Genomic DNA, 21,972 nt, shown 5'->3' with positions numbered 1-21,972 from the left:
GACCTTAGCAGGCGCTTAACCGCTGGTTTATGAAACGACTTTTGTGTTACTTTTAAGCCAGGTTTAGGGTGAAAGGAGAATGGGAAGGACAAGGCAGGGTCTACTGTGTAGCCCAGGCGACACTTAACTCGTGACTCTCCTCCCGCCTCAGCCTCCCCGCCAGCCGATCGCCGAGGCCTCTAGATCATTGGCTGCTTTCCTAACTATCCGTTTGCGCTCACTCCGCCCCCTAAAACTGGAGGTTCCGAGCTCTGGAAATGCCGTAAGGGTTTTCTCGGGGAAAAATTATGGTTGGCCCCTTGGAATCCACGTGCTGGCCGGGCTGGCTGGGCGGCTCCAGCACCGTTCGCAACCAGTCCGGGCCTGGGGGGCGGAGAAGGTAGTGACGTCAAAGCCGCGGCCCATTCTTCTTAAAGGTGCAGGCTCCCACCGCGTGCTCCCGTTCCTGTTAGACTAAAATTCGCGCTAGTGTGGAAGTCTTAAAGGCGAGGCGGGTGGTGGGGTGCTGGGTACTGAGCTGGTGCGGAAACAGCTCTGCGTGCAAGCCCACTCAGAATCTGAGAAGGCAGTGACAAAAGTTTTAACTTGAGTCCGCTCCATTTTCTGTAAAATGGGGGCACCTTCGTCAGTATTAACCTAGGAAAAGTTTTGGTAGAGGCCATCCTGGCCTACATTGGAGGCTCTGTGCCAGCCAAGTTACATAGATTGTCTCAAAAAAAAAAAAAAAAGACAACCCTTAAGTTTTGAAAGTGTTAACACTCTTAAGATCTGTCGCGAAACACGGGTTTTCTTCCCTGCTCTACGCTCTGCGTGTCCCTGGAATCCTCAGCCCAAAGAGGTCCTGTAAACTGGCCCAAGGCCCCACCATGCCTGGCCCAGGTTACAGGTCGGCTAACAGGGCTGCCCTGCAGTTCCTAAAGCCTTCCGGGGTTGCAACCCCGTTTCATCATCCGTAAATGAAGAGGATGGTAATTCCTGCCAACACGCTCGCTATAAATTGTAAACTCCCGCCACAGAGCTAAGTGGGCAGAAGTTTGCCATTGCTGTCCGACACTCTGATGACCTTGAAGAACCGACCCTCGCGGCAGCTGCCTTCTATAGGACGCGGAGCAGCAATACCCACGCGGTCTGGAAAGTTCCAGCGATCGCAAGTCTGGACTCTCCGGGCAGCGCTCCTCCGGGGCGCGGGCACAGGAGAGCTACTGTGGCCAGGTGCAAGCGCCGTCCAGGCGGCGACCTTGACCTGCGAGCCGCAAGGAGCGCGGGGCCGCGGGGACCCGCCCACGCGGCCGCGGCGCAAGGGCGGGACTCCGGTGGGAGGGGGAGGGCCGCGAGTGGGCGGACCTCGTTGCACTCCGTGCGCGCCGCCGGTCGGCCACGGGGCGGGGCTTAGCTTGCTGGGGGCGGAGTCGGCCCCACCGCTCTCCCAGGCGGCCGCTGTGCGAAGCGGGCACGCGCGGACCCTGCACCGGCCGCGGAGCCGCTATGGGCCCGCCAGGCCCCTGGCGTGGCGCGGCGCAAGGACCGGCTCAGAGCCAGGTGGGCGGGCCAGGAATGGAGTGGGTTCTCTGAGGGTCCCCGGCTGGGAGGCGAATCGAGGCTATGGGAAGGGGTGGGCCTCGCCGTGAACCTTTTTGCTGGGCCTGGGCATGGAGTGCGGCCGAGTCTCGGTGAAAGGGTTTGTTACCGGGTCTCTGCTTCCGTCTCCACGGCTTGTATTTAAGAGAGAGAGGAGGCAGAGAGAGAATGTCCTCTCATTCAGGCCTTACGGCCTGTCCCGTCTGGCCACGGGCTGGCGGTGTGGGGGGAGGGCCAGCAATCTTGGGAAAGAAAATGGACCTGCCTCTGTATCAGCAGATTTGTTTACACGTTTCTCTCGATGCCGGACTCGACCTCTCCTCGCCCAGGGCGTTCATGTGCCCGCCCAGATGTTGGGTGGAAGGGCTCAGGCGTTTTGATCTTTTGGCCTCTGAGATCCCGAGGAGCATAATAAGCATGTGGCTGAGGAAATGGCCATCACTACCATTGGCCAACGGCTATTCTATCTTCTTTCTAAACGAATGACGTAACCACGAAGGTCATAGCAACCCTTGAGCCTTAGTTTCCCCCTCGGCAAAGTGAGCACGTTTCTAGATTTCAAAGATTATAGAGGCAAACTCTGGATGAGTGTGCCGTTGTTGAAGTCCCAGAGCATTTTACTTTATGCTTGCTCCCCCATTCCCAAGCCTTTCTTGTCATGGGCTTAAGCTCCATTTAACTGTGGTGTGTGTTTTCAGGATTGAAACTCAAAGATGGATGATCAGGATCCTGGGGGCATTAGCCCCCTTCAGCAGATGGTGGCCTCAGGAGCTGGGGCTGTGGTCACCTCCCTCTTCAGTAAGACCTGGGGAGATTGGGGTGTGGGTAGCTGGGGGTTAATGTGGACTGAGGTTGGAGGCAGTTTGGTTCTAATGAAGAAGAGGGTGAAGGAACCTTCAAACTTACCTCCTTCCCCAGTGACACCCCTGGATGTGGTGAAGGTCCGCCTTCAGTCTCAGAGACCCACGGTAGCCAGCGGTAAGTACCAGAACTTAGAACCAGACCAAGGGGAGCTGCCTGACAAAATAATGATTTCCCAGAAATGGGGTTCCAGTGGGGGAGGCAGCATTCCTGACCACCAGGGCTGACTTGTGTTTCAGAATTGACAACTCCCTCCAGATTCTGGAGTCTCTCCTACACCAAATGTGAGTGCCCTGAGCCCCAGGTCCCTGGGAGGGCCCAAGGAAGAAGTGTTGAGTGTCCCTAGAATACCTGGGGTCCCCACGATCATAGACTAGTGCATACTTTGAGATGATATGAGCCAGCCTTCTGTCCCACACAGGAATATCTGCATAGCGGCCCAGCCCTGTCGCCCTGCAAAGCTCCAGGCCCTCTCCTCCTAATGTCCGTTCTCTTTCCAGCACCCTCCACTCTACAGTCCCCAGGGAAGTGCCTCCTGTACTGCAATGGTGTCCTGGAGCCCCTGTACCTGTGCCCAAATGGTACTCGCTGCGCCACCTGGTTTCAGGATCCTACACGGTTCACTGGCACCTTGGTAAGCTCTGTACCAAGGACACACATCCGTGTTTCCCTGAGGGACTCGATTTGGCTAGGCTGCAGGTGTGGGCAGTGTGAAGCCAATGGGGTGGCTATTCAGTGTAGGAAGGGCTTGCTTTTTGGTCCTGATGCTGAGAACCAAAACCAGGACATAATACCTGAATGCATATTAGGGGTGTTTTACTGCTGAATTGCACCCTAGCCCTCCCTAAGGTTTGATTTTTTTTTTTTTTTTTTTTTGTGGTTTTGGGTTTGTTTTGTTTGTGTGTATGTGTGTGTGGGTGGTAGTGGTGGTGGTAGTGATGGTGGTGGTGGTGGCAGCCGGAGGTGGCAGGAGACAGGGTTCTCTATATAATAGACCACACTGGCCTCAAACTCCCAGAGATCCAACTGCCTCCTCCTCTCGAGTGCTGGGACTAAAGATGTGCAGCACCACCCGTCCAGCTACCTCCTCAATGTTTGGGGTGTGACTAGAAGTCCACCTAGAACTAAATGGGGGGCCATGTGTGTCGAGCTAACTGGCTCTTCTCAGGACTCAGAACTATGGGCAGAAGCTGAGCCCAGTCCATTGCAGACTGGTTCATGTCTGTCTTCTTTCCCCTGGGCTGCTGCTGGCTTGGTCAGGATGCCTTCGTGAAGATTGTGAGGCACGAGGGCACCAGGACCCTGTGGAGCGGCCTCCCAGCCACCCTGTGAGTACCCTAGTCATGGGGCGTTGCCTTCCCTTGACTCCGCTGGCAGGGTGGGGAATGGGGTGCTTGAAAGGTTTGGAAGCCCTTAAGTGATTTTCCTGGCCTCTTCATTCTCCCAGGGTGATGACTGTACCAGCCACTGCCATCTACTTTACTGCTTATGACCAACTCAAGGCCTTCCTATGTGGTCAGTCCTTGACCTCTGACCTCTACGCACCAATGATGGCTGGTGCCCTCGCCCGAAGTGAGCACAGCTCTGGCCCTTGACCTTCCTCTGTCCCTCCTGGGTCCCAGTCCCAGACTCTGCTAGCCTGGGGGGGGTGTGTGTGGGGGGGAGTATATTAAACTCTCAGACCGTGGGGCAAGAGCTGGGTTTTAATGCCTGGCGTCTGTGACCTGACCTCTTTCCACTGTCTTACCAACCCTCTCCTCCCTAGTGGGCACTGTGACAGTGGTCAGCCCCTTGGAGCTTGTGCGGACCAAGCTGCAGGCACAGCATGTGTCATACCGCGAACTGGCTGCCTGTGTTCAAGCTGCCGTGGCTCAGGGTGGCTGGCGCTCGCTGTGGCTGGGCTGGGGTCCCACAGCTCTTCGAGATGTACCCTTCTCAGGTAGGCACTCAGGGTCAGGGCCTGGGTTAAAGAGCTCTTGGTAACGTTTAACCAAGTCCCTCTGTTACTAAAATGGCTGTGAAGTCTTCACTTCCCTGAGCCTTGGGTCCCTCATTATATAAGGACGGATCTAGCAGGAAGCTAGGATTTTGCCTAGGTTTTCCTGAACTAAGTCCTGAGGAGGGCCTGATTCAGAGCAGGCAAGCCTGCACCTGGGATGGTGTGCTGTGGGTGGGATGAGAAGTCTGGAGCCCCCTTCCCTGGCTCCCGGGTTTAATTAGTGTGTCTATTTCCCAAGCTCTATACTGGTTCAACTATGAGCTGGTGAAGAGCCAGCTGAATGGGCCAAGACCGAAAGAGCAGACATCTGTTGGCATCAGCTTTGTGGCTGGTGGCATCTCAGGAATGGTGAGTTGACTGCATTGGGGGTAAGGCCACCACAGGTGTCCTACAGGAGTGCCCGAAGGTCTCCACATAGCAGGACCTTCCAGGGAGCCTGCTTGCTTTCCTCAGCTGCCCTTGAGATGCCTTAGTCCCTCTCAGGGCCTAGGAATGGAGCTGAGGCCTCTCCTCACCTTACCAGGTGGCTGCCACCCTTACCCTACCCTTCGATGTGGTGAAGACACAGCGACAGATGTCACTGGGAGCCGTGGAGGCTGTGAGAGGTGAGCTGGGGTTAGTGAGGGGGTCGGTCAGGCCGGGGCCCGGAACTGAGTCCGACTGAGCTGGGCCTTGCATCTGCAGTGAAGCCGCCAAGAGTTGACTCCACCTGGCTCCTGCTTCGGAGAATCCAGGCTGAATCTGGCACCAGGGGACTCTTTGCAGGTGAGTGCCTGCCTGTGCATGCACTCCATGCATGATGTACGTCCATGTCGTGTATGTGAAGGGGCCTGGCCCCCTAACCGTGGTCTGTCTTTGTACCACAGGTTTCCTCCCCAGGATCATCAAGGCTGCGCCCTCCTGCGCCATCATGATCAGCACTTACGAGTTTGGCAAAAGCTTCTTCCACAGGCTCAACCAGGAGCAGCCTCTGGGCCACTGAAGGTTGAGGAGCAACTGGCTCTTGCCCGGGTGGGAAGAGGAGACTGAGCCAAGTGCCTTCCCTCCCAGTCCAGCCACCTAGGCTGTCCTCACTTGGATTCCTGCTGTTTCCCTCCCCCACCTCCGAGACCAAATCTGATGATTCCCTGCTTTGTGTCCCTTATGTTTGTTATAGCTTGGCCCTGAGGAGCCGTGAGCTCGGGCCAGGCGGAATTCCCAGCCATTTGTTCCCTGTCTAAAGATGATGATCTTCTGTGCACTGCTGTGGCTGAGGTGTCTTGGGGGTTTGTGTGCACATGTGGGGGGTCTCTAGTTAGACACATGGGAGGCTGAGACAGGAGGAGCGCCTTGAGTACCAGGCCAGGTGTGTTTTCACAGAAAAACAGAGAAGGCTGGCATCTCCAGTGTGGTGGCACCTTCAGTCCCAGCACCAGAGGGTTGATGGCAGGCAGATCTGCGGCCTGCCAGGTCTACTTAGTGAGTTCTGGGCCAGCCAGAGACCCTGTCTTACAAGTTTCCCACCGTGGGGTACCCAGACGATAGGGGTGAAAAGTTTCCTGTGTGGTAGGTAGTGAGGTCCTTTCATGTGGGACCCACTGTGTTGGGGTGAGAGCAAGGAGCCATCTCCCCAAGAACATGCTAAGGTGGTGTCATTGGGACAGGGTTGTCCTCTTGCCAGCTCTGGCATAATTACAATTTTGGGCTCCATCCCAAAGTTGTAAGTTGGTTAGGCCCATGGCAGGCACTGAACCCACTAAGGCACACCCTCAGGGCTCTGCTAGGGATTAAAGTATTAGAGGGGTCAGATCCAGAATGCACCTGCAGACCCAGACGCCGAAGCCCACACCCTGAATTATGGCCCCATGTGGTCCCACAGGGCACATGCTCCTTCTGGGGTGGTTACCTTGGCCAAGAGACCCTGTTGTGGAGCCCTTACCCCATTCTCCAACAGATGAAACCACTTCAGTCCTCTGGTTTTTATTTGCCTAATCTCTCCCCGCATAGGTACCGAGGAAGGGTGACTTCAGAGGGTACACAGGGTTAGACCAGAGGCAGGGCAGCAGGAATGCCAGGGCTGGACCACCTGCTTCTGAGGCAAGTGTGGAAGATGAACAGAAGGAACCAGGCAGCCTTCAGGACCACAGAATGGAGTGGCTTCCCCAGGGGACTGACGACCTGTAACCTGGGTGTCCCTCCTGGCCCCACCACTTCCCCATGTAGCTCCTGCCTCTTTGGCAGGAAGCTGAAGCAGGAAAGAGGCTCAGGTTGTCTTTCCCTAGAGACCCGAGGCTAGCTGGGACCTGAGGCTAGCTGGGTGTTGTTCTTGAAGGGTGGCCTGGGTTGGGGGACTCAAAAGGTGGCAGTTGTCCATGGCCCCTGGCAGGTGGGGCTGGCATTGCCCTTGCTGCTCCTCAGCTGGGGCTGAGTGCTGGGCTGCCCTCAGGGCTGTCGCTCACCAGGCATTCGTTGGATTTGAAGCTCGCCAGGGACTTGCAGCTGGGGATGGAGGCCAGGGAGCCGCAGAGGCCCAGCATGGAGGGCGTGGGGTCCTTCCCTGGGGAGAGAGGGCGGGTAAGGCTGGGCTAACCGGTCTGCCTGTATGTGGGGAGGAGGTCCTCATTGGTGGGCAGAAAGGGGGCTATTCTCAGGTCATCCCTAGGAGACACGGCCTCTTCTGCAGCATCAGCCATTTTTAATTAAACCTTGATTGAACATCCCTTGCACAGGGCTTGAGACACTGTCATAAACCATCAATTTATGTCTCTGTCTCCCCCTGAGGTTCAGCCTCTCTTTGTTCATTTATTAAGCATACAGTGAGCATTTGCTCTGTTTCACACTCTGGGGATACAGAGAATGGACAAGACATGGTCCCTGCCCGCGTGGAGCTCACAGTCTGGTGGGGGAGACAACACACACACACACACACACACACACACACACATACACACACACACAGTCACAAACAGTGTGGTTAGGTTACATGTCCAAAGCCTGCCTTGCCTCAAAGTCAAGTTATCTGATACAGTATAATTATATATCTATATATTAAAGAAAAAAAAGACAGGAGGTCCAGGCATGGGGGAAACTAGGAAGGGTGTAACCAAGGTGGAGCGGGGGAGGGGGGTCAACACAAAACGCATGCGTTGAAGTCCTGGGCATTCACTCGGAGGGAGCCACTAATTTGGTTCTGAGCTTCCTGGCAGCCAAAGAAAAGGGGAAACATTGGTCAGGCAGGAGTTCACAGTGTGCGTGTGGGAAGAACAAACTAGGCTGAGGAGTCCCGGGAGTAGCCCTGTGAGGATGTCATGACACAAAAAAGCCACTGAGCCCTCTCCATACATGCACCCTGGAGGTTCCTGTTCCCAATATCCCTCATTTGCAGATGGAAATAATGGGTCAGCAAAGTACAGAGGCTGACCAAGTTTAAAGGTTGAAGAGGTACAGCCCAAGTTGGGACTTTTTTTTTTCGTTTTTGAAACCCCAGGCCAAGCTCCTCATTGGCATATAAGTACAGGAAGGGCTGAGAGAAAAAGGGGTTCAGCCATGGCCTGACTACCGGGCCTGTCCACTTTCTGAAGTGTGTGGGCAGGGTGTGCTCACCGATGGGGCCCCAGGGTTCCTCGTCCCTCTTGCCCTCACCCAGGCGCTGGGAGTCTGAGCTCAGGCTGGCCTCTGCAGACAGTGGCTCCGTACTCATGAAGCTGTGTCTATAGCAAAACAGGAAAGGGTATGGGGCGTTACCCACAGCTCCAGGCCCTGCTTCCTGGGACTGGGATGTGGGGACAGCATTCGGCTGAGGCTTACCTCCGAAATAGCTTGGAGTTGCTGGCACCCTCCGGTCTACTGAGTGTGCTCAGGGAGGGCCACTGGTTGACCAGGGCTGTGGTGAGCTCCTTGGAACCCTGGGCCAGGGGGGCATGGTCACCGGGGATCAGACCTGTCCTGGGAGGGGGAGGGGGATCAGGCCTGGCTGGGAGAGGGAAGCAAGACTCAGCAAAGGTGGGGGCCAGGGTTTAGAAAGGAAATTTGAGTGGTAAAAAAATGGGGATATATGCTGCTCAGGGAGGGTGGCACATGTCTGGAATTATGGCACTAGGATCTCTGAGGTAAGAGGCTCACAAGTTCTGCTCCTTAGTAAGGTGGCCAGGATTAATGATGGAGTGTTTAGAAATCAGTTGGGATGTTGTCTGGGAGGAGAGTAGAAAGGGTGGGTGTTCTTGAAGGGGTGGGGTTTGTGCTAGCTAGCTGGGTCAGGTTCGGGGAGGTAATGTTCCAGGTTGGGGGAGGGGGTGTCACTGGGTGATGCCTATCAGAGGCCTGTACAATGGGGATGATGCACAATAAAACAAGCCTGCTTAGGTCCTGTGAGGAATGCTTGGTGTCGCTAGCTGATGGGTATTGGAAGCTGCCAGGTTTTAAGGTGGGGGGCAGGTAATGTTTGGCAACCACAGGATCTTGGGAAAGGGGATGGGATGAGTGGGCTGATGCGAATTGGATGTCCTCATGATCCCACCAATGGAGTCATGTTGGGGTTCACAGGGGTCAGGGCGGGAGGCGGGCTCACAGCTGCTCCTGCAGCTCCAGGATCACTCCTTCTAGCTCCCGCTTCTCACGCTGATTTTGTGCCGCTGCCTCCTCCAGCTGCAGCTGCAGCCGCCGGTTCTCCGCCTCCAGGTCCTTCAGCTGCGACTCGCGCAGACGCACCAGCTCCTCCAGGTATCCCTGCGGGGCGCCCGCTCAGCCCGGACACCCAAAGGGGTCCCGGCTGGGGTCCCAGCCCAGGCCCTGCCCCCACAGCGCCCAGCTCCCCGCGCCTCGCCCCGCGCACCTTCTGTGCGTAGACAATGCGAAACTTCTGTTCCATCTTGTGCCACTTGTTGTACCAACTGTCTTCATCGGTGACGAGAGGCAGGTAGGGGTGTTCTGGTGAGTTGTCCTCGCTGGTGCTGCTCTCTGCACTGTGCCTCTCCTCCTCATCCGTCAGGTAGTCGTAGCTTAGGAGCGGGAGCAGTGGGTGGGGCCGGCTCCGCCCCGCCTCGCCCCACTAGCACCCCAACTCCGACCCTTGGGCAGTGACACCAGGATGACACTCAGCGCCCTTCCGGTACCCATCTCCTCACCCACCGCAATAACCGGGCTGCTCACCTTTGGGTGAATTTTAGGTAGGGTGTGTAATCGATGACCACCGGCGTCTTCCCGTCCAGAACTTCGCCCTTTAGACAGAAGCTGGGGCAGAAGAGCCACAGAGGTGGGGGGAGGGAATGAGGGGCGATGGACAGTTGTGGGTGAGAAAATCCCCTTCACCACCGCCAAGCAGACCCCACCTGAAGTCGATGGCGCTGAGTCCGATCAGCATCCCTGTGAGGACAGTGGCTTCCTCTCGCAGCATGATGGCTCCGGAGTCATAGAACCGTCTGCGGAGAGAAGAAAGCTGAGACTCCAGGGAACCTCCCCCGACCCAGGGTTTCTCTGCCTGGCGTATTTATTACAGACTTTCACAGAGGAAGGAGACTCCTTCCAGCTCAGCACCTCCTTGGACTGTCACTGACTGGTACCTGACCCCGCCCCGATCACGGTGCCTGTTTCCTGACAAAAAAAACTTTTCTGTTCCCTGGGCTAAGCAACCACTATCAAAGCACTGGGTCACCTCAATCCTTTAAAGCAGGGAGCAGGTCTTAGTCTTAGTGCTTGTCACACAGTAAGTGAGGTCCTCAAAAGAGACCTTACTCTAGGAATAGAATGTAGTATTAAAAAAGTCAAATGGGGGGAGACCTCCAATACCTTCTACCACCACCCCACACACACACTGGCACATTCTGCCCTGGGATCTCTGATCCTCAGGACCCAACTTCTCAGCAAACCCCACTCTAAGCACTGATGCTCTGCACACTGGGACCCAAGAACAGAGTGACTGCCTTTGTTTGCAGAGCTGGCGGGGATATGTGTGGTAGGTCATGGCATAAGGCCAAGTAAAATGGCCTGTGACTGAGGCCTCTGTAGTCCAGTTACCATGTCATCTGGGGGAAGCCAGTTATCATTGCATGCTGGAACTTGTAGTCCAGGTATTGAAGTTTGCTATGGGGATCTGCACCTTAGGTAATGCATATGCATACGACTGTCTGAGAGGTCTGACCTGGTAGTTCGGTTGTCCCGCAGAGCTGTAGTGATGTATTCTGACATACGCTTCTCCATCAGAGCCACCCGGATCCACGCCCGGCCCTGAAAAGCACGATCACCTTTAATTGTCCCAGAGGAACCTATTGTCCCTCTGGTGTGGTCCACATTCTGAGTGCTTTGGGCAAAGGGTAAGGACTGGACCCCTATATCCAGAGCAGGGGTCAGGTGTGCTGACCCCGTCATGGCCCCTCACCTTGGCTCGAGCTGTGCTGATGTTCTCCATGTTCTCGATGCTGCTTACGCAGTTGTTGGGCACTTTGCTGCAGGCCAGCCGGATATAGTCCCAGAAGCCCCGTTGCCCATCTGAGCTGAACCAGCTCACTGGACCTGCTGGGGCACAAGCTGAGCCAGGGCAGGGAGGGGACTCAGCGATACCGAGGAGTTTGGAAAAGGTCCACGTCACAAAGCACTTGCATGCATGAGCTCGAGCCAACATACACACGTGTCCTGCCTCCCCCAGCCTAAGCAGCAGGCTTACCAGCAGAGAGGGAGAGCTGCATGCAAGGCGACGGAGTGCTGTGAGCACGTGACCCTCTCCCCAAACTCCCAACACCATGCTTTAGTCTCTCTGTAGGGTCTAGAATGAGGCCCTGGACCAGGGACGGGGTCTAGAACTTCATAGAGGATATTGGGGCGGGATGGTTGGTGGAAGCCACAGGCTAGGGTTGGAAGGGGTAGGTGAGGTGCCTACCTTTAAATCGGTGGCTGAGGATCTGCTCTAAAATGGCTGCGAAGTTAACAAACTCCTCGGATGAATCATCGATGGGTTCTGCTGTGTACTTCTCTAGCAAGGTTTTCACAGAGAACCTGGGTTGGAGGGAGGGGAGGGGGAAGGGAGGGTCAGATGGGGTAGTGGAGGAAGGGTGTCAGAGTAAAAGGCAGAGAAGAGGTCATGAAGGGCTTGGGTGTAATGGCGGGGGGTGGGGGATGGATCTAGACTGAAGAAGGTTCCAGGCTAGATGGGAGGAGATGGAGGGTGTTGGGTAGGGGGCTGACTAGAAAAGTGATGCAGAAGACATGGTGGCCAGACAAAGGAAGCTCTGGGGACAAGGTATGAGAGAGGGTAAGACGAAATGTAGAAAAGACAGCAAGAGCTAGGGGACAGTCCCTAGACGCTTTGTCCCTGCCACCCTTCCGAGTGGCATTTTTCAAACGTGTGAATTGACACTCAACCAGGAGTCAGAAGCCAGTGTGAATCCCGTGCCCCCAAATAGTCTTTCGATATTGTCGGCAGGAGCTTTCCTCTCTCTGGGGGTGGGGGGCTCACCTGTACCAGAATGTATGAGCCACACCCAGGAGTGTAGGCATGCATTCGTGACCAGGTGGACACTCAGCCCTGGGACCTCCCTCCTCCCCCCTCTTTTCAGCCACCCACACACCAGCTGCCCCAGAGCGAGGCAGTGTGGAGCCTGGAGTGTGGGGGCACAAGGCAGGGTGTGGGTCCCTGGAAGGGATCTGGGGACCCAGACACTGGTTTCTCAGGAAGGAAGATAGCCAAAGGAGGCAGGCGAAGCCAAGGGATTGGAGCCAAGCAGCCCTCACTGCTCTCTGCATCCTCTACCATCCTCGAGCTAGAGTCTCCATTCGCCACCTATGCAGTGGAGCGGAACAGGGAGAGGATGCGAGCCTCCTAACATCTCATTACTGCTCTGCTTCAGGAGACAGCAGGAGCCGGGTGCCCTGGGATACAGGAGGGACTTGGGTCTGTCCCTTTATTCTATCCATGTTTAACCAAGCTATGCAGGGTGCCCAGAACTACATTTCACATTTACGTCCTCACCACAGCCCCTGGAGATAGGTCCTCTCATGACAACCTGCCCCATATTACAGATACGAAGGCTAAAGGCTCTGAGACAGACTGATCAGTCATTTAACTTGGGACGAGGCAAGCATTTTGGCCCATTCTCCACCCTTGGCTCTTTCTGCTCTGTTTTACAGCTTCCCATTGGCTGTTCTAATTACCAAGGCTTGGCCAGTGCGCTGGCTCAGTGGATAAAGGCACATGACCCTCCACCCATTGACCAGAGTTCATTCCCAAGACCTACATGGTGGAAGGAGAGAGCCCATTCCTGTCGGCTGTCCTGTGACTTCCATACTCACACGGTGGCACATGTACACACGGTTAAATAGATAAATAAATAAATGTAATATTAAAGAAGAAAGTACTAGCCAGGCATGGTGGCACATGCCTTATCTGATCCCAACACTCAGGAGGCAGAGGCAGGAGGATTTGTAAGTTCCAGGACTGCTTGCTCTACACAGTGTATTAGGGGACAGCCAGGACTACAATAGACCCTGCCTTTAAAAAAAAAAAAAAAAATTAAATATACAATTACTGAGGAGCTGAGTGACCTCTGACCTCTACTTTAGAAGCCTCCAGTCATTAAGCACTAGTTACTAAGGCTCCCAAGAAAACAGCACAACCAGGAACCCCTCCCCATCACCTTCCTTTGGGGTTACCAGGGGATGGAGCCTGAGACCAGATCGGTCAGTGTTAGACTGTGCTAGGGGGAAGCAGGCTGCTGGATTCAAAGCCTTTTCCTTGGGTGCAAATAGAAATATTAGCACTTGCCCCATTCCACTTTGGTTCAGATCCCAGAGAAGGGTAGGAGAAGGTGAGAGTGTATTGATTACTGGGCACAGGCCAGGTGAGGAGGCAAGGCTGGCCCGGCCAGCAACTGGGCTTTGTTTTGCACACCACCGATCTGTGGTCATCTGGGTCAGACTTCAGTAGAGGCCTGGGGCTTGGTCAGCTCGGCAACCATCTGCTGTCTGTCCTGGGGGGAGCGGAGAGCTGCTCCGAGCCTCTAGGAACCCCATGGTGTGGTCCTGGTTAGGAGGAGGATAGCTGCTGGGGTTACCATGGAGACAGGGAGGCCAGGGCCCAGGGGAGCCCTCAGCCTGCTAAAGGGAGCTGCTGGAAGCTGGAGGAGAACCACGTGACAATAATGAGGTAGCAGGGTCCCTCAGGATTTGGAGAATTTGTCATATCCCCAAGCCCGTAAACTATTCCTTGTTCCCCACTCTGAGCTACCTCTAAGTCCCTTGAACCTCTCTTTCTCCGACTCAGGTCGAGTGGCTTTTTCTCCTTTTCCTACACAGTTCTCCTGGCAGGCAAGAGAAAAAGATGCACCTAGATTGCCAAGAGAGGGGCCAGCAGGGTGTCATTGAGATGTTTCTGTGTGCCAGGCACGGGCTAGTATCTAATGTGACACACCATGACCCATTCTTTGGTGTGGCTTTTACACCTAAGATACAAAACCTAAGAAAAAACACCAAAGGCTCAGAGCAGGACTAGGAGACTGCCCCGGTGTTGACCAGATAAATACTGAAGCAAAAACTCGATCCTAGGACTCTGTAGTTCCAAGGGCAGAAACCGCACAGGCAGGTTTGGAGTACGAAAGGCAGGGACGGCATCTGCGCTCCTGGCTAGGTCACAGGTGCACACTGCAGCCACCTTCTCACAGGGGGATGAGACACAGGGAAAGGGATGCTCTGACACAGAGGCAACATGGCTCGGTACGTGTTCAGAATCCAAAGGAACACTGGGTAACGGGAGACTGGGCATCAGGTGGGCATGACTTCCAGGAGAAGGAGCAGGGAAGTGGGGCTGGCAAGAAAGGACAACTCAGTCTTGCGCCCAGGAGTACTATGAGCCAAGACGCAGCACCCCGTTGAACATGGAGGCTGCAGGTGGAGAAGGCAGCTGGCGTGGAGATCCCAGAGGGAGCAGCAAGGACAGGTGGGGGTTTGGGAGAGAGCCTGCATAGCTGGTGGCTTTCGGGCCTCAGGGCAGGGCAGGGAGGGTGAGTCACTGAAGGCTGGAAGTGAGAAGGGTTACTTCCTGGTGTCCAAGAAAGAGGAGAATTTTCCTAGCCCTGCAACCGCCCCACCCTCAGGGATTTAGGGATCTGGGCTCCCAATCGTCACTTGGACTCAGAGCCTCAGCTTCTGCCTTCCTAGAACAAGGTAATGAGTACCCTCACCTTCTTCATTGGATGGGTTCAGGGCCTTTGTGCACAATTGGTGCTGTCACTGGCTGCTGCTACCCAGAAACACCATCCTTGCTTTAGGGCCGAGCATAGGAAAGTCTCTCAGGAAAGCTCCAAGAGGCCATGCTGGCAGAGGTGGCAAGAGGGGACTTGGAGGACATCCACCCCCAGCCCCATTGAGTCCCCTCTGCCCACCCTGCCCCCACTGCCAGGAAGAGAGCCAGCCATCCTCCCTCCTCCCCCACTCATACACAATGTCACTTCCTGGTTCTCACAGGAAACTGCAGTGCCAATTAAACTCTCTTCATCCCCCCCAAACCCCAGGCCAGACATAGGCCTGGCTTAGCCAAGAAGAATAAGGACCGACATTTCAGCCTGCCTCCCGGTTCCGGACCCGGGAAGGACAGAGAGCGCGTTCCTTCTAACCCTTGCTGCCCTGCCTTTTCTCAGCGGCTGCAGAGCATCCTCATGGGCATGCTCAACCCTTAGATTTCTTAGCCGGTTCCAACCACTCTCACCATCCCACCCCACCCCGACCGCTAGCGGCACCCACCTGCACACGGTGATCAGGTTCCTGCGCTCCACGATCACGTTGCGGGAAGATGCTTTCTTGGAGGGCAGCCCCAGAGCCATGGTGGTCTGGACAAAGCTCGCTTCCATCCAGATGTGCGGCCACTACTGCCGCCGCCCGCTGCCCCCCACCCCACCCGGCGCCCCGGCCCCCCTCGCAGGATCACGCCTGGGCCCTCTGCCCCCGGGGGCCCTTCGTCCTCTTCACTGCCATCCCTCGGCCTCCACACCTAGGGCCAGCCCCTTCGCTCCCTCCCCCAGCAGCGATTCCGGAGCAAAACAAGGCCGGGGAGGGAGCTCTCCGAGGTGCTGAGCCGGGGCTCGTCACCCCCCTCCCCCAGTCGCCCGTCTCCCCCTCCCTCCTCGGCCGGTGACGTCAGGGCCATAAGGCCCCGCCCCGGCAGCCTGGGACCAATCCACAAAGGGCGCAGGGTTTGGGGGAGGGGAAGGACTGAGGCCCTTGAGAGAGCGGAGGGGGTCCCCCGGAGAGACAACAGAGATTGTATAGAGAAGGGCCCTTTTCTCCACCCCCACACTCAAGGCTGGGGATCCTCGCCTGGCATCTCAGCTTTGACGCTTCCCTTGTTTCTGACCTGAAGTCGGTGCTGTCTGTCTTAGATTTCTCATTGTACCCTGAAGAATGGAGACCCTCACCTCCTTATCCCACCCCTACCCCCTATCCACTCATCCCTGACTTGTCAGCCCGACCCAGGCCACTTTCAGAGACTGAAGGTGGCATTAAGGTGCTAACACTTCAGAAACTAAAGGCAGCACAGAAGCTGCCTCTTCTGTCTACCTCTGCGGGGGCTGCATTCATCTGCGCTAGCCAAGCAAGCCAGTCTCTCCACGGGTGGAGGATGGGAACTCAGCGAAAGCATTTGAGTCGAGAGCTTGGAACCACTCAGGATAGGGATTTGGGGTTGCTGGCAGTCTGGCGTCCTGGACTCCAGGCAGGTTCTTAGCAGCAGCTCACCGACCAGTAGATTTAAGGATTTAAGTAGATTTACATTGATAGGGAGGGCCGTCAAAAATGGTTAGCTTTTAGCTGGGCGGGACTTGAAGGCCCAGTTTGGCTTCTGTGCTACCCTGGGTTCCCATGTTGCTCTTCACGTCCTTGTTTGCCTGCTCCATTCCTGGGTAAACCACTTCCAGGATTTGAACATCGCCCGTGTTCGATTGGGTAGCTCCTCTTAATGTGGAATGTAAGACTATACATTATGGATATCTATGACTTATCAGATCTGATTTGCACCACTTTCTCCCACTCTGTGAGTCGTCTTTTAAAATTGTTGATACTGCCATTTGATACTCAGAAAAATTTGAATTTCCATGAAGTGTCCAACCTGGCCTTTGTTGTGGTCTCTTGTCTTTGGTGTCAAATCAATGCCTTTGTATGTTTTTGTGTTTTGTTGTTCGCTTATTTGCTTGTTTTGTTTTGAGACAGGATCTCACTATGTAGCTCTGGCTAGCCTGGAATTCCCATTGTAGGACCAGACTCACTGAGAGCCCCCTTCCTCTGCCTTCTGAGCACAGGAATGCACCACCGTGCCCAGCTCCTTTGTACATTTTGAGATAGTTTTCTGTGAGACTGGACTGGAACTTGATCTGAAGCCAAGGGTAATCTTGAACTCTGGATCCTATTAGTGTTTCCGCCATGCCTGGCTGCTTTTCTTCTTTTCTGTTTTCACTGTTGAGCATTGAGCCCAAGGCCTGTGGGTTCTAGCCAAGTGCTCCTCCACTGAACAGAACCCCCAGATTCCCTGTTTTCTTCCTCTTTAAAGGCTTCACTAACGTGAGTTTCGGAAACAGTATCACGTACTATCTTTCTCTCCAGTGATCGGCCCTGTCATACACACACAAAATGATCTGAGCATATACCTAAGACTCTGTAGCCAAGCTCTCTACTCTACCCCATTGGTCTATATGTCTGGTTTATGTCTGTTGTAGATTTTGATAAATGATTTCTAGTAAGACATTTTCCCTTGTGCTGTGGCTTTTTTTTTCTTTTCTTTTCTTTTCTTTTTTTTCGAAGCTGGGGACCGAACCCAGGGCCTTGCGCTCGCTAGGCAAGCGCTCTACCGCTGAGCTAAATCCCCAACCCCCGTGCTGTGGCTTTAACACAGGGCCTCACACATCTAGACAAGTACCAGTGAGTTACAACCCAGATCTGTCGTTTGGAGATCAAGAAGCATGACCTATTCTTGGTCATATCCTGACTTATACGCTTCCTTCCTTTTCAGGATAGATTTATCACCTGTGTGTTCAACAATATGACATTCCCAGTGTTGAGACTTTATAGAACTAAAGAAAGATATACAGGGAGACGTGACTACTTCCTCTTCCTCCTCTTCCTCTCTTCTTCCTCTTCCTCCTTTTTGTGAGACAAGGTCGCATTATGTAGCCCTGGCTGTCTTGGAACTGTATATAGGCCAGGCTGGCCTCGAACTCAGAAATCCAATGCCCCTTGCCTCCTGAGTGCTGGGATTAAAGACGTGTGATGCCACACGTAGCCAGTGATTACTTCTTTCGACATTTGTTTAGGAGACTAATTTTTCTTGTGCGTTACTTCAGTGTGTGTCTGTGGCATGCGTATCCATTCTACCATGAGGATAATCTTATATATAAGATGAGGTGGAGTCAAGAAAGCAGGGAGTGCATCGTGTGCCTCAGTAGAGGGGATTTAAATACAAGAAACTGGTTCAGGGGGTTCGGGGGGGGTACAGAAAGAGCATTGAGAAGAGAATACTGAGACAACACAAGAATAGTAGCAGTTGGCAGCCAGGACTGGGGACCAGAGGAGCCCTGGGAACCTGCATGGTCGAGACTCTCGAGAAGCTTCCTGCTCAAAGCCATCTCAATGGTTCTGAGAGCATAGGAAGAAGCACAAGGCTGGACACTATGTGCAGTGGTGGAATAACTCCCAAACAGAGCAAATGGTGGCTAGCTAACTAAACTAACTCTCCTTCCCCCTACCCTCCGCTCTCCTTCGCTATCTCCTTTTAGCAGAATCTTAGAGAAAGCAAGTGATGGGGTCTGGGGAAAGAGGCAGCAGAGTCATAACTCAGCTGTACGCCAGGGAGATTTGGATAGAAAGATAAGTATTCAGTGGAGGTAAGTTCTGCCTTTTCCTCGCTCAGCTTCCAAACAGCTCCCTGTACCTGTTGGAGCAAGAACAATTCCGTGATTCTGCTCGACAAGACACCACTGTCCTTTGCCACGGGGGGATGCTCAGGTGCCTTAGCCAACAGTGGTGCCAAAGTCTCTCGGCAACAGGACCGTCCCCCCATGGGGCTGACACCCTCCATTTCTTCAGAGTCCTGTGACCCGATGGCTACATTGCAGTCCTTGAGTCAAGTGTGAGAGGAAAATGAATAGTCAGAGAGACTATGGAAGGCGAAACTATTTTTTGAAAGCATGCACGAGACTTATTGTGCAAACAAGAGGACCCGTGCTCAGATCTCCAGCACTCACGTTAAAAGATGGGCTGGCAGGATGTGCCTGTCACTCCGGTCTGGTGAAGGCAGGGAGATGGGGACAGGATGACTCTTGCAGCTTGCTGGACAGCTAGTGTAGTGGAACGGGCAAGCTCCAAGTTCAGTGAGAGAATTTCTTAGGATTTTAACGACAAGAAGAGACAAGGTGCAACTCTTATAAAGGAAAATGTTGTGGTTTGCCCTGGAGTTATCTGTATTTTGATGCTAATTCCACTGCCCCAGGACAGCAACCTAGTCACATACTCAGTTATCAGGTGACTTGACCAGAACCTTTTCCCCATTGAATTTGTAAAGTACAGGTGAGGGGCAGGTACAGGATAGAAGGAGGCCTGTCATTGGAGGAGAAGGAAGGATGGGCGGGAGAGAAGTTTGAAGGAAGAGGAGGAGACTAGGACAGAGAAGAAGAGACAGGAGAGAGAGGGGGGAGAAGCCGTGGCAGGACAAGATGGCAGGTGACGTTAAGATTCTGCTCTGTGGGGCTGGAGAGATGGCTCAGCGGTTAAGAGCACCTGACTACTCTTCCAGAGGTCCTGAGTTCAATTCCCAGCAACCACATGGTGGCTCACAACCATCTGTAATGAGATCTATGCCCTCTTCTGGTGTGTCTGAAGTCAGCTACAGTGTACTTATATATAATAAATGAATAAAACCTTAAAAAAAAAAAAGATTCTGCTCCATGTATTTACAGGTTGTTATTAATGTTCTCAAGGGATGGATAGTACCAGGCTTTGTATGTTTAAGTGGGCAATTATATCTTACCAATTGGATCTAAGATTATTGTGTTGTGTGTTCTTTTATGTGTAGGAAAGTGTGGCTGGGATGTGTTTTCGCCAAGATATCTAGCAGATATCTTGGGACGCCACAGTGAGGACCTAGTGGGGTAAAAGACACCAATACTTACTTTTTATTATATTTTTACAACAGGAAAAGATTTAATTGGGGTTGGCTTACAGTTTCAGGGGCTCAGTCCATTATCATCACGGCAGCGTCCCGGCAGACAGACGTGGTGCTGGAGAAGGAGCCGAGAGCTCTATATCTGGATCTACAGGGGAGCAGAATCAGACTGTCCACCCACTGGGCATAGCTTGAGCATTATGAGCCCTCAAAGCCCTTCTCCAAGTAACGTACTTCCTCTGAGGCCACATCTCCTAATAGTGACGCTCCCTAAGGATCAAACACTTGAACCCATCGGGCCACTCTGACTCAAACCACTATAGAGATCCTGCCTCAAAAAAGAACGAAAGCTGGGTATGTAATCCCAGCACTCAGGAGGCAGAGGCAGACAGATCTCTGTGAGTTCAAGGCCAACCTGGTCTACAAATCAGCCAGAGCTGTTACACTCAGAAATCGAGTCTTGAAAAACAAACAAAAAAAAAAAGGAGGAATAGAGGAAGACATCCATTGTCTCTATACTCATGCACGCATGCTCTCCTCCATAAACCACACACACAAAAACAAATACTCTCTATTCCCAGGGATTCTACAGTCCTTGGTTTGTTTGTGTTATTTGGGTTTTTTGTTGTTGTTGTTGTTGTTTTTTGTTTGTTTGTTTTTGTTTTGTTTTATGTCTTCCTGGTTTTGCTTCTTCTTCTTTTTTTTTTTTAATATTTTATTTATTTAATGTATATGAGTACACTGTAGTTGTCTTCAGATACACCAGAATCCGTTACAGTTGGTTGTGAGCCACCATGTGGTTGCTGGGAATTGAACTCAGGACCTCTGGAAGAGCAGTCAGTGCTCCTAACCCCTGAGCCATCTCTCCACCCCTCTGGTTTTGCTTCTTGGAGACAAGATCTTTTTTTTTTTTTTCCTTTCAAGAACTGATTCATTTTTAATTAAAAATTTCAGAGTTTATATAAGTTTATAAGTTTAGCTGTAAATCTATAATCAAAAAGTTGTAAGCATGAAGTTGCCTTTAAATGACAAGGTTTTAAACTGCGAATTTGCCCTGAGTGGTTTACTTTTTTTTTTTTCTTTTTTCTTTTGTCTTTTTTTTTCTTTTTTTCCGGAGCTGGGGACCGAACCCAGGGCCTTGCGCTTGCTAGGCAAGCGCTCTACCACTGAGCTAAATCCCCAACCCCACCACTGAGCTAAATCCCCAACCCCCAGTGGTTTACTTTTAAGTATAAACTGTTGTACTTTTCAGTATTACATATTTAAGTTATCCAAGAAGCAGCGGAGTTCAAGTTCTGTTCAACCTTCCACTTCTGCTTCTGCTCTGGCTGAGAGCTGAGAAGGAACCTGAGCTTTAGGTGGCTGGGAAATCCCTCCCGTGCGTGACCTTAGGTGGGAATCAGAACCGATCTGCTGATCTGCTGGCCACAGCTCGGATATTGCCATACAACTTTGATGGAGGGTTTCCTAGGATGAGGTTGCAAATGGCTATCCTTGCCATATTGATGTTTTGGAAAGAGCCGAGAATGTGAACTTTCACATCTGCCAAAATGATCCGTGTCCGTGTCACATTCTCTATGGTAAATTTGGTTTTGCTTCCTCTGCCAGCGATTCTTCCTATTGCCCTGGACAGGTGGTCTCCTTTCAGGGGCTTAACATCGGTTATTTCAAAAGATTCTAGGAAGGGATCATCTAGACGAATAAGGGCAAGCGCATCCTCTACCTGAAAGCCAAGAACAAAGGCTTTCACAAAGTCGGCGGCTTTGGTCAGGGCACTGACATCCTTGGTGTCTTTACAAGTCCTTATTTCTACATTCCTTGATTTCAGGTTAAAGCGTATCTGAAGTCCCAAATGTTCAACAATCGGGGTAAATATCTTCATCCAGTTTTCTTTCAACGGTGTGTATCTGTTAGCTGGGACGGGAGTTTTTCTCGTTTCTTCTTTCCCAGTCAGGAACTGATCTCCCGAGAGCGGCGGGAAGACCGGCCTCTGCTCCGGCCGCGCCTCCTCCGTGTCCATGCGTCCAGCGTCTCCATCCTGTCCTGCCGCTGACGATTGCTCACCCTGTCGCTTCTTCGCCCGGCGGCCCCCTCTGTGCGTGACCGGAGTAAAGCCGTCCTCCATCCCGGTGTTTTGCGTCTCCATCTCGGCCATGTTCAACCCGGATAAGTCGACAAGATCTTTTTGTAGTCCAGGCTGGCCTCAAATTATAGTTCTCTTGCCTCAGTCTCCCAAATACTGGAATTAGAAGCACGGGGCTGTGTGCCCAGCAAATTTTTTTATGGCCAGATATAGATATTTATATATTTCCTTTATTGTGTTAATTTTTTTTTTCCTTTTTCTTTTTTTTTGGAGCTGGGGACTGAACCCAGGGCCTTGCGCTTGCTAGGCAAGCGCTCTACCACTGAGCTAAATCCCCAACCC

General features: G+C 53.1%; 3 protein-coding genes across 13 annotated transcripts; 1 reads left to right on the top strand and 2 right to left on the bottom strand.

Moving 5' to 3' along the window:
* The first annotated feature begins 903 nt into the window (after positions 1 to 903).
* Positions 904 to 5,678, top strand: Slc25a39 (solute carrier family 25 member 39). 3 transcript variants are annotated; one of them, XM_032912164.1, is made up of 12 exons: positions 904 to 1,212; positions 2,277 to 2,376; positions 2,497 to 2,556; positions 2,679 to 2,723; positions 2,940 to 3,073; positions 3,700 to 3,767; positions 3,887 to 4,011; positions 4,205 to 4,378; positions 4,677 to 4,786; positions 4,962 to 5,043; positions 5,123 to 5,203; positions 5,305 to 5,678. In XM_032912164.1, the coding sequence occupies exons 2-12, from the start codon at positions 2,292 to 2,294 to the stop codon at positions 5,418 to 5,420; spliced, it is 1,080 nt and encodes a 359-aa protein (XP_032768055.1). In that variant the 5' UTR covers positions 904 to 1,212; positions 2,277 to 2,291; the 3' UTR covers positions 5,421 to 5,678. The 3 variants fall into 3 exon arrangements, with proteins under 3 accessions (XP_032768055.1, XP_032768054.1, XP_032768056.1); XM_032912163.1 differs by lacking the exon at positions 904 to 1,212 and adding an exon at positions 1,402 to 1,539; XM_032912165.1 differs by lacking the exons at positions 904 to 1,212; positions 2,277 to 2,376; positions 2,497 to 2,556; positions 2,679 to 2,723; positions 3,700 to 3,767 and having other exon boundaries at positions 2,985 to 3,073.
* A 703-nt stretch (positions 5,679 to 6,381) lies between these two features.
* Positions 6,382 to 15,505, bottom strand: Rundc3a (RUN domain containing 3A). Of its 9 annotated transcripts, none has more exons than XM_032912153.1 (11): positions 15,143 to 15,505; positions 11,289 to 11,404; positions 10,791 to 10,939; positions 10,554 to 10,639; positions 9,745 to 9,834; positions 9,566 to 9,646; positions 9,249 to 9,414; positions 8,985 to 9,142; positions 8,225 to 8,386; positions 8,021 to 8,127; positions 6,382 to 6,974 (listed from the first exon to the last, which is right to left on the bottom strand). In XM_032912153.1, the coding sequence occupies exons 1-11, from the start codon at positions 15,247 to 15,249 to the stop codon at positions 6,832 to 6,834; spliced, it is 1,365 nt and encodes a 454-aa protein (XP_032768044.1). In that variant the 5' UTR covers positions 15,250 to 15,505; the 3' UTR covers positions 6,382 to 6,831. The 9 variants fall into 9 exon arrangements, with proteins under 9 accessions (XP_032768044.1, XP_032768046.1, XP_032768045.1 ...); XM_032912155.1 differs by having other exon boundaries at positions 8,225 to 8,362; XM_032912154.1 differs by having other exon boundaries at positions 10,791 to 10,924.
* Positions 15,506 to 20,783: 5,278 nt separating this feature from the next.
* On the bottom strand, positions 20,784 to 21,713 carry LOC116909546 (RNA-binding protein PNO1-like). The gene has a single exon (XM_032913162.1). The coding sequence runs from the start codon at positions 21,700 to 21,702 to the stop codon at positions 20,947 to 20,949; it is 756 nt and encodes a 251-aa protein (XP_032769053.1). The 5' UTR covers positions 21,703 to 21,713; the 3' UTR covers positions 20,784 to 20,946.
* Between the last annotated feature and the right edge of the window lie 259 nt (positions 21,714 to 21,972).

This window comes from Rattus rattus, chromosome 9, assembly GCF_011064425.1.
Source record: "Rattus rattus isolate New Zealand chromosome 9, Rrattus_CSIRO_v1, whole genome shotgun sequence".
In the NCBI taxonomy this organism is placed as follows: domain Eukaryota; kingdom Metazoa; phylum Chordata; class Mammalia; order Rodentia; family Muridae; genus Rattus; species Rattus rattus.
This window is presented reverse-complemented; position numbering and strand designations above follow the sequence as displayed.

Excerpts from the sequence above, each read along its gene's own strand:
- LOC116909546 (XM_032913162.1), bottom strand. The coding sequence starts at position 21,702 with ATGGCCGAGATGGAGACGCAAAACACCGGGATGGAGGACGGCTTTACT.
- Slc25a39 (XM_032912164.1), top strand. The coding sequence starts at position 2,292 with ATGGATGATCAGGATCCTGGGGGCATTAGCCCCCTTCAGCAGATGGTG. Across the intron at positions 2,557-2,678 it reads GAGACCCACGGTAGCCAGCG|AATTGACAACTCCCTCCAGA; the intron begins GTAAGTACCAGA and ends CTTGTGTTTCAG. Across the intron at positions 5,204-5,304 it reads CACCAGGGGACTCTTTGCAG|GTTTCCTCCCCAGGATCATC; the intron begins GTGAGTGCCTGC and ends TTTGTACCACAG.
- Rundc3a (XM_032912153.1), bottom strand. The coding sequence starts at position 15,249 with ATGGAAGCGAGCTTTGTCCAGACCACCATGGCTCTGGGGCTGCCCTCC. Across the intron at positions 9,647-9,744 it reads CTCAGCGCCATCGACTTCAG|CTTCTGTCTAAAGGGCGAAG; the intron begins GTGGGGTCTGCT and ends CTTCTGCCCCAG. Across the intron at positions 8,128-8,224 it reads AACTCCAAGCTATTTCGGAG|ACACAGCTTCATGAGTACGG; the intron begins GTAAGCCTCAGC and ends GTTTTGCTATAG.